This window comes from Marmota monax, unplaced genomic scaffold (assembly GCF_021218885.2).
Source record: "Marmota monax isolate L192 unplaced genomic scaffold, Marmota_monax_Labrador192_F-V1.1 WCK01_AAM20220418_F8-fsc00069, whole genome shotgun sequence".
Classification (NCBI taxonomy): domain Eukaryota; kingdom Metazoa; phylum Chordata; class Mammalia; order Rodentia; family Sciuridae; genus Marmota; species Marmota monax.
The window spans coordinates 3,176,881-3,190,294 of NW_026695243.1; the positions used below are offsets into that span (position 1 = coordinate 3,176,881).

Consider the following 13,414-nt stretch of genomic DNA (forward strand, 5'->3'; position numbering starts at 1 on the left):
GAATCTAAGCCTCGTTTAAAAGAGTGAAGTTGTAGGTGGTAAAAAAGTACATTTAAAAGTACAGTATAGATGATAATTAAAAGGCTTTAAAAGGTTAAATTGAAGGTGGTTAAAATGCCTTCATGATGGAGGAAAGAAGCTTAATCTTAAAGGCATTACTTTAAAAAAATGGGAAGATAATAGGATAAAAGATATTTAGATAAAGAAGATTAAAAATTTAAAGTGAAAAACTTTAAAGACAGAAGTATAGAAAGTTAAAAAGAAAAGATAAAGAAGATGTAGAAAGATAAAAAAATGTAGGAAGACAAGAATTTTAAACCCACAAAATAGGAAAAAAAAAAAAAAAACTAGGAGGAAAAAAAAAGCAACTAAGGGTGAATGTACTAACCTTAAAGGAAAACTAGAAGATGATCTTTAAGGGGTATATATGCCCCAAAGATAAACTTAAAATAACCCTTTTTACACTAAACTTTTTAAATTTGGATTCATAAGGACTTAGTGCTGCGGAAAGGCATATGTATCCAAAAAATGTACATAAGCCTAAAGTACTTTGGAAAGATATTCTAACAGGACAATGGAAAGGTCCTGACCCAGTGATTGTCTGGAGTCGGGGGTCTGTTTGTGTTTTTCCACAGGGAGAACAGCAGCCCATTTGGATTCCAGAGAGATTAACTAAAACAGTTTCTACAGATCGAAAAGAAGATGATTTGACTCAAATCCATAACAGCTGATATCCAGAACTCCAGCTTGGCCATTCTTACATCTGCGACAGTGATTAACCAGGATGCTTTTTTCAATAGCTATTTTATTATTGCATTTTTCCACATCATAAGGTTCTATTTTTATTTTTTGAGCTCATACAAACCTAAGTTAATGTTTTTCTGATCAGTTTTATTTTTTGACTGTGGAGTTTTTAAACATTGCAATGGAGATTTCACCTAGGTAAAGCTACAAGGCCTTTACTATTTTCTTATGTGTTGTACGTTTGTGTACACTCTTGTGTTTTGTGTTGTATGTCTGTATGTGCGTATGTCCATATTTCTTATATGAGGAGCGCTCATGAAAAAATGGATCCGAATTATTATTATTTTTTTTTATTCACGTGATTTAAATGGTTTAATTTAAATTAGGTAAACAGCTGTTAAGGATTGTTTTTAAAGGTGGTTAACAGATCTGTTTGTTTACTAATTTAAATTAGGTAAAAAGCTGTTAAGGATTGTTTCTAAAGTAGGTTAACAGATCTGTTTGTTTACTTTCACCTTTCCTTTTCATTATATTTAATAATTCTTTTCAGGATAATGTCTCTTTAGCATCATTGCCAGAATTCCTATCTCCATCCCAGTGCCGGTGAAGAACTCAACAAGTAATGCTCAATCAAAGAGTCAACTTACTTTGGGAGGAAATGGATTTTGGGAAGAAATGGACATATTGATAGATTCCTCTGCTTTGAACTGCTTGCAGAACTTGCCTGGACTATGTAACTATCGTTTGGTGCAGCGAATTGTGGTAATGCTGGCATATCTTTGCTGATGGTGTCACTAGTGATGCAATTTTTATTTCCTTGCCAGCGCACCCCATGTTAATTGTGGTAGTGCTGACATATCTTTGCTGATGGTGTCACCAGTGATGCAATTTTTCCCAAGGAGCCGTCAATTGGCTTGGTGTCGTGGCATTTCTGTATCCTCCTCCCTTCTGCTAGTGATGGTCTAAAATTTGGGGGCCAATGGCTTATGCTGGACCGGTAGTCAGTGACGGGTGTGATCCAATTGCAGTGGTATCAACCTAAGACAGGAGGCTGACGCCTAAAGGTCAGTTTTCCGATGACGGGTAAGAACCATATGTTGAATTGGACAACCTACCAGGCACGGTCCATAAGCCACATTAACCTCACTCCCCCACTGGCACCAAGGCCAAATTTGGGGGCCAACAGAGGTGAGGCAAAGAACCTCACCCCCCCACTGGTGCATAGACCTATCCACAAGTATGGCTGTATGCTGGACCGGTAGTCAGTGACGGGTATGATTCAATTGCAGTGGTATCAACCTAAGACAGGAGGCTGACGCCTAAAGGTCAGTTTTCCGATGACGGGTAAGAACCATATGTTGAATTGGACAACCTACCAGGCACGGTCCTTAAGCCACATTGCTTGTTGTTTAATTAATCAGAAGGGGGGAGATGCTGGGAGCCATTAGCCAAGTAAGTATGACAATTTCCTTGCCAGCGTACCCCATGTTGCAGTGACATTGAATGTACTTAACCTTGCTCAAGGACCAAGGCAGATTAGGGTGTTCCCGGTTTTAAGATAATCTTGTTTAGGGCGTTCCCAGTTTAGGTTCCAGGTTTAAGGTTTAAGATTATTCCTGCTGGGAATAGGGCGTATCCTGCTGCCTGAGTTCCCCTTGAGTTCTCACGGGATTCAGACAGTATATTTTGGAGATAGAAGCCCAGTGGAGGTGAATTTGGGAGAGAAGGTGGATTTGGGAAGAGAACGTGGATTTCCCCAGAACGTGATTGTAGACGGCTGGTGTGAGTTCGGGAATAAAGAGTTGCTGTTTTAATCTACAAGCTGTGTGGTGGCTCGTGATTGTGTGCCCAGCCAGACTGCGGCATTTGTGCCCAGCCAGACTGTGGCATAAGACTAAGTCAATTAAAGATAAAGATAGATATTAAGATATTTATCAAATGAATGAGTAAATAACTGACTTTTGGGCCCCTTACTGGATGGTAGTGTCATTTACTGAGAAAATGAAGGAGGGAAAGGAGTAAGTCCAGAAAGAGAAGAAGGTAAACAATTTCCTTGGACCAACATATCAGATAACAGGGCAGTCTGCCTCCTCCTGGAACTCATGGCTCTGAGCAGACTTTTGCAGGGGGACAAATCTATTTAGCATCACTGTGGTAGATGCACTTGTCATTCAGAAGGAATTTAGCCCTGCTATCAGGACTGAGTCTTGGAACTCTACTGGGCCACATGAAAAGAATTTAGATGGTGGATTATGGAGGGTGAGCAGAGGTGCAGGCCAGCTGGGGTGGGACTTGGGACAGTGGATATTCACCACCAGCAGGTACCATTGAGGACATGTTGAGTCACAACCCTTGGCTTGGAGATGGACAGAAAACTGGGCAGACTGGAAGATACCATCTAACAAGGCTGGAGAAGGAACCACTCAGCGCCTTCTGGGGGACACCTGGATAGGCCAAGGTGGTGATGCTGATGAGGTGTTTACTGAGAACCAAAACCTTATTCCCAATGCTTCTAGGAAGTCAGCTCAAAGGAAAAGCAGCTTCCATGACTGTCCCTATTTTACAGATGAAGACACTGAGCTGCAGAGAAGGGTTGAGAGTAAGGGATTGTTTTCGGTTACTTGGAGATTTTTGGTAACTCACCTATGATTATGTGGCTAACAGGTGGCAGAGCCAAAATTCAAACCCAGATGAAGACCTCTCTACCCTCCACAACCATGTGAGTTTTAGTACAAGGAAAAGGGAGAAAACAGCCAGTGGCTACTGAAGAGCTTTGAGGAGATTGTGTGTCCTGTGTTCTGGGGATCCAGGAGCTCGAGAGGTAACCAGAAAGGCCCTTCTCCTGATGTTAGGTTGGGCAAGGACTGTGCATGTATGCCTGTCCCTAATGTAGGGGTTCTGAGGAGTTGGGAGCAGAGGAAAAGGGTGAATACACAAGAGATTTGAAATGAACTGTGGCATTATAATGGGTGTGGCGGTTTTAAAAAGTGGGGACATCACTTATCTTTGTAACTCCAGATGAAAGCATGGATGCCCTACCAGTCTAAGTGCTCTAAAGTCTAAGGGTGAGGCATGACCTCACCCCTGTCTATCATTCTATCAGGACTTCCCTCATATTCAATCCTTCCCTGTTGCTGGGTGTGATAGAAATCTGGTTTTTTGTTTGTTTGTTTTTTTAATCTTCTCAACTTTCTGTGCTCTGTTTTCTGGTCACTGAAACCTCCATGCATTTTGGACAGAGATGTTATTTCTTCTTTCTAGTGCAGCTGCCAATCAGTCCTGGGCATACAGCACAAATGGGACCAATAGAGGTCCTTTCCAGGAATTGATGCAATCCCAGAGGGGAGGGGAAGCCTTCCCTTTCCTCTGCAGCCACTCTCTGGGGTGGTGGGGTAAGATATGCGGGGAACAGCTTGCAATCACCCCTGACACCCCTGAAGGAATCTTGTCCTCTGTCGGAGGGAAGGAATCAGATACTGACAAAAGCAGAAGCAAACAAGGCAGAGAGACAGGCAGGTAGGCAGACACGCACTCAGATAGACAAAATGACCACACTGCTTGAGTCTCTGTATCCCCCACCCTGGAGATAATACATTCTTTTCCTTCTTCTGCTCCTTCTTCTCCTCTTCCTTCTTTTGATTTGTTAATTTGAGGGTATTTCCTTCATTGGTTAAAACAAACCATCTCATCTAAGACTCAGCTATACTGGGTTGCTGACAGTTCCCAGAATTTTTTTTACATACATCCCTCCAAGAGTCGTGACACTGCAGGCCACATAAGGTCCAGAGAATACGGGAAATTCAAGGCAGGCTCCTGTGGTCTATTTTTCTTGTTTTCCTAGTTCTGCTTTAGGCTATACCATGTGGCTAAATCCAGGTTGGCAGGGAATTCTCCTGGACCTTCTCCTTCATAAACTCTGTCCCCACCACCCATAGCTTCCAGGTCTCCTTGCCCCATCCAGGATTGCCTCCTTGTGGGCTCTGGTTCCTGATTATGAGTTGGTAGTCACTTTTGTCCTTGTTCTGTCACTGGACAGGAGACTTTGGAAGCTTGAGGTTACAGCCTTCAGACCTTGGGGTTCTGCAATACGGACTCAGAGCAAGTCCAAGAGACATCCAGCCTGCGCACATTAAATACTGTGTTAAATCTTCACTGCCGCCCGGGAGTGCTTGTCAGCTTCCCAACTATAAGTGCATTCGAAACTGTAAGCAAAGGGGTAGAGGGAAGGTGTAGGCACCCTTCGCCATTGTATTTTAGTCATGTGACAAGATTCAGATGTGAAACACAAAGGGTGTTTGGAGGGGAAGCTTGAGAAAAGGGAGGCAGATTCTGGGGAGTGGGGGTGTTACAGATGCATTGCCGTGGGGAAGAAGCAGGCCAGACTCAGTGATCAAGACCTTGCAGAGACGGGGCAGGGTGTGAACCACACAGCAGAGGAGCCTGTGTGGCTTACCTCAGTGACCACAAAGGTACCAGGCCTATGGCTTTTGGCATGTGACAGGAGAGCTCAGGTTGAGGAAAATGTTTGAATAGCAAGGCCCTGGGTCAACCACAGGGTTCTGAGTCTGTGCAGGGCTGAGGTTGACCTAGGGCCTCCCTCTGGGTGTGTGTGGGGGTTTGGAAGAAGGCTGAGAGGCAAGTTCATGAGCCTCAATGCCCTTTATGGGGGTCTCCTCTCTCCCTGGCTCCACCCCCAAATCCCATTCCACCTGCCTTTCCAGTAGCTCTAGGCCATGTTGGCTGTCACTAAAATGGATGGCTGCTGTACTTCATGACCTGCTAAGCCTCCGGTCCTCTGTCCCCATGGGGTTTTATTCAAAACCACCCACTGAATGACCCCCTCTCATGGGTGAGCTGATCCTCAACCATCTATCCCAGGTTCCAACTCTAGCCGTCTTCATTCCATGACACATCAGGGAGAATCTCACTGTGCCTCCATTTGTAAAACCCTAAATCGAGATTCTGGGCTGCCCCCACTTTTTTTTCTCTTGTCTCAATTTCCTTTCTATTTCAAGGACTATGAGGGAGAATTCACTTTGCCAAGTTTCTGGGCCAGTCCAGATGAATAGGAGGAAGTATCCCAGCATGCCTCTTGTCTGGTGACTACGTTTCTCCTAGGAGTCAAACCAGAGCCAGCGTCACACACTTGGAGCTGGGAGGAGGCAAACAGGCAACCCTGCACTGCGGTTCCTTGGGAAGCTCTTGGGTACTGGAGTGAGACAGACGCTGGGTCTGAAACCAGCCCTACCACACACCAGGTAAGTTCTGGAGCTTCAGCAATTTTTTTCTTCACTTGTACAGATCAACATACTTCCTTTGCAGAATTATTAACTAAAGCAAATGGGACCTCTCGTAAGTCTGATATGTAGTAACTGGAGCCAATATTGTGCCTGCCTCATCCCAATCTCCTTGTGACAGAGGCCGCCATGTCCACAGTCACACACTGGGACTGGGGCAGAATCACAGCCCATTCTGTTTCCCACTCTGGGGCTCTTCCGCCTCCAGCCCCACAAGTGGGAGAGACAGCAGGCAGGGGCAGATGAGCATGATGGGAAGATCTTCAGTTCTCTGATCACAGCCTGAGGGCTAGCACAAGTGGCAGTGACAGGATTAGCAAATCCACCCCAGGTCACTTCTGCATCAGTGGTGAAGAATAAAAGGAACTAGGGAGAAAAAGTCAAACAGAAAAAAAGTGCCTGGAAAAGATGTTTTATGTTCACTTACATGGAAAAAAAGTCAAAGTATACAGCACGAAGATGTACGGTTTCTCAGAAAATTCATCTCTGTGAACCTGTTTGTTTCAGCTGTAGTTATGATTCAAGAACTGCCAAACGGAAGTCGTAAAACCAGTGGTGGGGGACGGGGAGGAAGGACACCAAGGGAAAGGTAGTAATTATGTGCTATTTCTTTTCTAGTTTCAGATAATTTAGAGCTTCAACTTTTCCAGCAAGTCAGAGTTATATAAACAGATGCCATACTAAAATGTGACTCGGTAAAAATATAAAATTCTTACAGCACGATGGCAATAATATTATAGGGAAAAATCCATTAAAATTTGATACTATAAGAAAATACAACAGGAGCATTTGAGCCAGTTCTGTTTCTTTGTATGAACAGCAGTTGCAAATGATGGATGTAAATGAAATAATAAAGCATTTGGTTTGCATATAACTTAGAAAGGGGTAACATTTCTAAACACTAACTTCGTAAGAAAACATGAAGGACATCTTACACTCAACAACCATGGTTAAAAGAGGACATGATTTCCTGACGGTTGCAGTGGGCAAATACCCCAGCCCCTGGCTTTCACCCTGCTCTTAACATTTGTTGGGATTGTATTTACACTGCACGGAGTTCATTGCAGAATCTAGCACCAATATATGGATCAGATTTTATCTTTGATCAGAGTCCTTTCTGTCTTCCATTTTGAGTGTATTGAGGTACGTTTTCTTTGGTTGCTGTTGTGAACAAATGTGTAATTAAAAAAAAAAAAACCTGTAATATTTACAACATTTAAACATTTTTGATTTCAGTGTCAACTCTTCACATAAGAAAAACTGGAAAATTCTTTTAAGAATCACTGAAAGGTCACTACTTCCTAGCGTCTGTCATGAAACTGTTTTCGATACACAGAACGATGAGCCTATTAGCACAGCTATATGCTTTCTGGTCCAGAATCTTCCCAGTGCTCAGTGGGGAGGCGAATCCTGTGACTGCCATGTCCGCAGTTCGCCATGCTTCACAGTATTTATCCACAAGACGGACGCCATGGGTGTTGGAGCCGTGCCAAACGACCTTCTGGGGCCTAAAAAGTAATTTTGTCATGTTAACTTTTTCACTGACACGTCTTCGTAAGCAAGTTAGCATACGTCTAGTGAATGGCCTCAAAGTCCTTAGCCCTCTGTGGTCTATGCCAGGTCACCTCTCCATCTCCTCACGATGCTTTCTTACCTTCTGAACACACTCTAATCCAGTTGTACCCATCTTTTGTGAAATGAATCTGAACCACTGCTCACGAGATCCCTTTGTCTAGAGTGGCCTTGCTTTTATTTTTAGAGCAGTGACTCCTTCTCATCTTTCAAAGCCCAGTGATGCCTCCTCTTGCAGGAGGCTTTCTCGGATTCTTACTCCTAAGTGAAAATGAATGCTTCCTCTATGTCCTTATCATCACATCTGTCTTTCCAGTTTATAGTCACAATAATCCCTCTACAAGCATAGTGTAGTCTTGGGACTGTCTTCCCTTGCAGACTGGGAGCCCTGGAACAGGGGCCATGTATATTTATTACTGTGCCTTCCAGGCCCGGCAGGCCCTGATATAGAGGAGACACTGAGGAAAGCCTGGCTGAGTTGCTCTAATCTGAAAAGCACACATAGTTGGCACAGACTGACTGTAATTCACAGTATAGAATTATAAGATCACCAAGAATGACATTACTTATCATGTTCTAAGTGCCCACTGCACGATGTGTTTGCACATACATTCATTTTATCTGCACAACAGTTCTAGGGTTATCTTGTCCATCTGACAGGCTCAGAGAGCAGCAGCACCATGCCCATGGTCTCAGATTGAGGTACTGGACCCAGGTCTTCTGGCTCCAAGGACAGGGCCTTCTCCACAACCCTCAGCTGTCTCACTGTGGCTTGACCTTGGCAATAACCCAGGGGGACAGTTGATAAAGGCATCCTACCATTAGAATGCTGCCTAGCATGTCTGTGGTACCACATAACAGGGCCCATCCCCGCTTACCAAGAAGGATCAGTCATCACGTCCCGACCGTCAAAGGAGTATATTGGAACATGTGCATTGAACTGACCTCCTTGGCCAGAAAAAATTGAGTCCCAATTATTAAAAAGTACTTGGCCCTGTGATGAAAAATGGCACATTAGAAGCATGAAACATACCACTGACTTGCAAGTGGACTAGTTTTCACTCATTCTTCAAAGCCCACATACCATTTCACACTGAGGTCCCCAGCCCCAATCCCAGAGCCTAGACGGAGTAGGAACTCAAAAATGTATGTATGTGGTTTGATTTTTACAGTTCGTCCTTGGACCCTTCTGGGTCTATTGTCTTATTTCATTCATGAGGCAATTTCTCTTATTATATGTGCGTGAAAATCTCTTCCTCAACAAAAGTCTGGCTTACGGATTTATTTTATTGTTATTTTAAAATTTGTATGCATATGTATTGAGCTTTAAATCTGGGCCAGGCTTTCGGGGGAGACATCTGGGGGCTTCCACTGAAGGTGATGTGGAGACGAATCTCAGTCCTCTTCCTGAATGAAAGAGCCTGGACTAGTGGACTGACTGAAGAATGCCAGTCACCCCAGCAGGGAAGGTGGTGGAAGAGGACCTGGGTCAACAGACATGGAAGTTCCACATGGGAGTTCCCAGCCTCCAGGCTCCAAAATGGAAAACTGGGGCTACATGGACCAAAGTGTCTTGAAGAACTGTGGAGAGCTAGTTAGTCATCAGGATGTGTGTGAGCAGAAAAAGAGCTGTCCCTCTGCAGCCTCAGAGGAGTCAGCTATTTCCATAGAATGATTCAGGGATCCTATGAGGTCCTTCTTGCCAGCAAATGGGGTGGTGAAAGGTCTGCCAGGCTTTGACAGCCTAGGTGCTCAGACAGCACCAAACCAGGGCTTAGGACAAAGTGCCTTTGCTTGGAACCAGTGTCCCCATCTGTGCTCTGGAGGTACTCATCAGATGCCCTAAGAAGCATCCTTGGTTGGAACTAAGAGCCCCAAGCACAGGAGTCGAGGAGGCTGACTGTAGTTCACAGTGACTTCCAACAAACTACTTTCTTCCTCTGAGCCTCAGTTTTCTCATCTGATAAACTGGGAAAGAGCAATGCCCATTTTCATTATTATTCAGATAATAGATACAAAGTGCTGCTTTATAAACCAACCAACAAAAAACTATTTAAATGAGGAGGTTCTTCTTCTTCTTCTTCCTGTCTACCCTAAGAGCCACAGACCGTTCAAGCAGGAAGGAACACTGTATATATGAGTTAAACTGAGGTCCAGAGAGGGGAAGGGGACCATCCAAAGTCACACAGACAATCGGTAAAAGAAATGGGCTTTGAACCATGATAGATGTCATGGGATGGAAACTGCCTTGGTCCCTGTGGAGACCGCTGGATCCATAGGCAGCAGGACAGTGCTGATTTTTACCTTGAGGTTCACTATGGGAAGGCTGTATCTCTCTGCTTTCCTTACAACCGTGGAGAGATCTTGCAAGTGGGAAGATAAGAACGCTCGGAAGGTGGACAACAGTCCTGCAGCTCTGGCCTGCTGGAAGCACTGAAAATCAGCCCGAATGTCCCCAGAAAATGGCATGTTCAGAGCAACCAAATGCAGCTGGAAAAAAAAAAAAGAGAGAGAGAGAGAGAGAGAGAGAGAGAAGATAGGCAGTTAGAGTTGCAGGCAAACTCCAAGTCCATGGCCAGCTCTGGTCCTGAAGACCACAGCCTTCTTCAGATGGGAAGTAAGTCCCAGGTCAAAGGTCGTCCCAGTCTCTCTCTGCCCGACATGGCAATCACAATCAGCTGGACCTCCCCAGGGAAGGAGAGCCAGGGACTCCAGAGCAGTCTGTTTCCACCCTCTGAACAGCCGTCTGGGCTGGAAATGTTTTCCTTAAATGAGAAAAGAAACCCCAAAGTCGCTCAAACCATTTAAAGCACTTCTGAGATCTGCATCCAACCTGTGGACCACATGTTTGAGACCTCTGTGTTCACCCCTAGCTCAGTCTTCAACAGGGACTCTAATGTGGCCTTTGTCCTGGACCCTAGAGCTTCCTGCTACCTGCCCATCCTTCCTTCTCCTGGGCAGGCCTGGAGTGGACTACATGAAGGCCAGGGGAAAGGCACTGAGAAGGGAAGGACGCGACTTTATACTAAGACTGATTAGCTTGGATGGAACCTTCTGGAAAGTAGGGGTCATAGAGCAATTCCAGCCTTACATCCTTGCCACCTTGTTCAACAGCCAAAAATAAAGCCCTTCTGTAGCCTCCCACACTTCCTCTGCCCAAACTCAGCATCCTCAGCTGCCCTCTTTCCCAGCCCTTTCTGCCAAACCCTCCCGAATACATTCCATGATCAAGGAACATTCGTCCCCCGCTAGCTCTTCAGTCTCGTATCAGGACAAACTTTCATCTCAGCACCATAGAGCTGGGAAGGGCTGGTGCAGAACTGGGGCCCAAATCATCAAAGAAGGGGAATGCTTTTCAATATCATAAGTCAAGGGACATGAAACAGGCCCCGTGGGGGGGGCAGGAGGGGGCTGGTGTTTCTCTCCCCGTTTCTGTGCTACCTTTCAGTTCTGAACAAAGCTTCTGCATGTCCCAGCAACCCGTGTCACCAGCTGGCCTTCTAGTGCTTTTCAAGCTGCCAGCTGGCCCTGAGCTACAGCACCCAGACTGCCCACACAATCCTTGCCCTTCTCTGGACATTTCCCTCCAATTGCCTCCACTCTCCCCTGCCACCTCCCCACTCTGCCTCTGGGTACTCCTCCCTCCTCTGCCTTCACCACCATGCTAGATGGGGGTCCACCCCCACTGGGCCCCAGTGGTAAAGGAGGCTTCCCCAGCCAGCCTCCCAGAAGGAGCATTTAATGCTGTACACACCCAACCATTAGGATGGGGAAGGGGCTTCAACAAGGTGCTCATCATGATCACTTCCGGGTCACCAGACTTCAAACCTCACCCCACACACAGCTTGGCGCTCAGATGCCCTCGCCATCTGGCTAGACTGTCTTTCTCTTTCTCTGGCACCCAAGGTGAGGGCACTGTGGTCTCATCACGTTATTGTTTGTAAATGAAGTGTTCCCCTCAAAGCTCCTGTGTTCATGCAGGAGTGGTCAGAGGTGAAGTGATTGGATTACGAGAGCTGTGACCAAATCAATCCATCCTAGTTTAAGTGGGTTGACGGGGTGGCAACTGTAGGCAGGTGGAGCATGATTGGAAGAGGCTGGGTTCTGAGGATGTGCCTGGAAGGGTGCATCTTCCCTGTGGGGTCCCTCCCTCCCTCCCTCCCTCCCTCTCTCTCTCCTCCCCCCACCCCTCTCTCTCTCCAGACCCCACCAGGAGCTGAGGAATTTTCCTCTGCTGGGCCATTCCCTATGATGTGCTGCCTCCCTGGGGCCCAGAGTCACAGAGTCTATGGACTGAGACCTCTGAAACTGTGAGTCCCAAATAAGCTTTTCCTCCTCTAAGTTGTTCTTGTTGGGTATTTTGGTCACAGTGACAAAAACAGCTGTCTAAAACGCATCACCTTCTCCCCAGAGGGCTTCTGGTGCTACATCAAAGGGCAGTCCCAAGAGGCTTTGATGGAGGAAGTCTACCCTCTTACCAAGGGCCACCTAAGAAAGGTGCAGGACAGGTGCAGGACTTCTCTATCACACCTCTAAACCCTCTTTCTCCTCTGTCTTTAAGGAGACACACCAAAAGAGGTCTGGCGTTATGGTCATTTGTGAATGGTGGGGCTGGGGGCTTGTGCCCACCTGTATGTGTTTATCTAATTGCTGGAACATTTTTGTAATAAATCGTTTTCACCTTTGTGTACACAACCATGTTACAACAATCAAAAATGTAATGACTATTTTGTGGGTGGGTGTAGTTTTGGCAAAGTTATAGGTAATTTACTATTTTGTTCATCCTTTCTAGAAATCGTCAACATTTACAACAATAAATATGCATAACTTTTGAAGTGACAAAATACTATCCCAAAAATCCATTAGTCACTGCCCTCACTTTTTGGAGGCTCTTGAAGGGTAACATGTGCTCCCTTCTCTCTCCCTTCACCTCTCAGAGGATCTTGTTGGTTATGGAAATGCTTTGCTTTTCTAAATTTGAAGGACACCTTCTAGTTCTTTCTATGTGCCTCCTGCATCCTCTGATTCTGATGGCTACTCCCTGGCTGGGCCTCCTTTCTCTCTGGCCATGGCTTTTCAGTTTCCTTCTCATATTTCTTCCTTTGATTTCTTTTTGGTCCTGGTCTATATAGCCCAAGTCGTTTTCATCGTCTGGCTTCTCTTTCAGGAGCCCTACATCCCATAACGGTTGCCAAAGTTCTACTGAGGACTTTCAAGACTTGGACCAGGTCCCACTGCAGATTTCAGACCTTCATATCCCACTCCCTCTTGGTCATCTCTACTTGGGGTGTCCTGTCAGCACCTCACCGTATTTCTTCAAGTGCATTCCTCCCTGGTGATAGTGGCCCTGCAGGAAGCAGTTTTATGGTGTCTTTCAAGTCCCTGCCTGGTCTTTGACACTGCCCCTCTAAAAGCAGTGGTGTGGGGCCTTTGACCTCATTTTCCTGGCCACTTTTGATTGGACTGAGAATGGTAGGTTGACCCAAGAGAAACCACAGAGACTATCTCTCCCAAGACTCTGAATGGAGTCATGTGGTGTTGGACATTGCAACCAGAAGATCAAAAGACTTGGAGCAACGACAAATGTTGCAGCAACCCAGAGCTGCATGCAAGCTCATGCAACTTTTGTCTATGTATTGGAGAGGGCTGGAGGGGAGGTGGGGAAGGACTCTTGCAGAAGAGGTCAGTGGAGAAAGTAAAGCAGATTGAACAGCAGGAACAAGAGTCCCCAGGTCTGGTTATACTTCCTGCAAGAGAGTTCCATGAATCTCCTATAGGATGAACCACGTCATGAACATGAA

General features: G+C 45.7%; 1 protein-coding gene across 2 annotated transcripts in view; it reads right to left on the minus strand.

The window, feature by feature from the left end:
- Positions 1-6,437: 6,437 nt before the first annotated feature.
- The window catches only part of Col15a1 (collagen type XV alpha 1 chain), a 111,766-nt gene continuing 104,789 nt past the window's right edge, over positions 6,438-13,414 (minus strand). For both annotated transcript variants that reach the window (XM_046457356.2, XM_046457355.2), the window contains 3 exons: positions 9,918-10,103; positions 8,492-8,607; positions 6,438-7,549 (listed from right to left, as the gene is read on the minus strand). In XM_046457356.2, the coding sequence (XP_046313312.1) occupies positions 7,336-7,549; positions 8,492-8,607; positions 9,918-10,103 (516 nt within the window). In that variant the 3' untranslated portion in view covers positions 6,438-7,335. The remainder of the gene's footprint in view (positions 7,550-8,491; positions 8,608-9,917; positions 10,104-13,414) is intronic.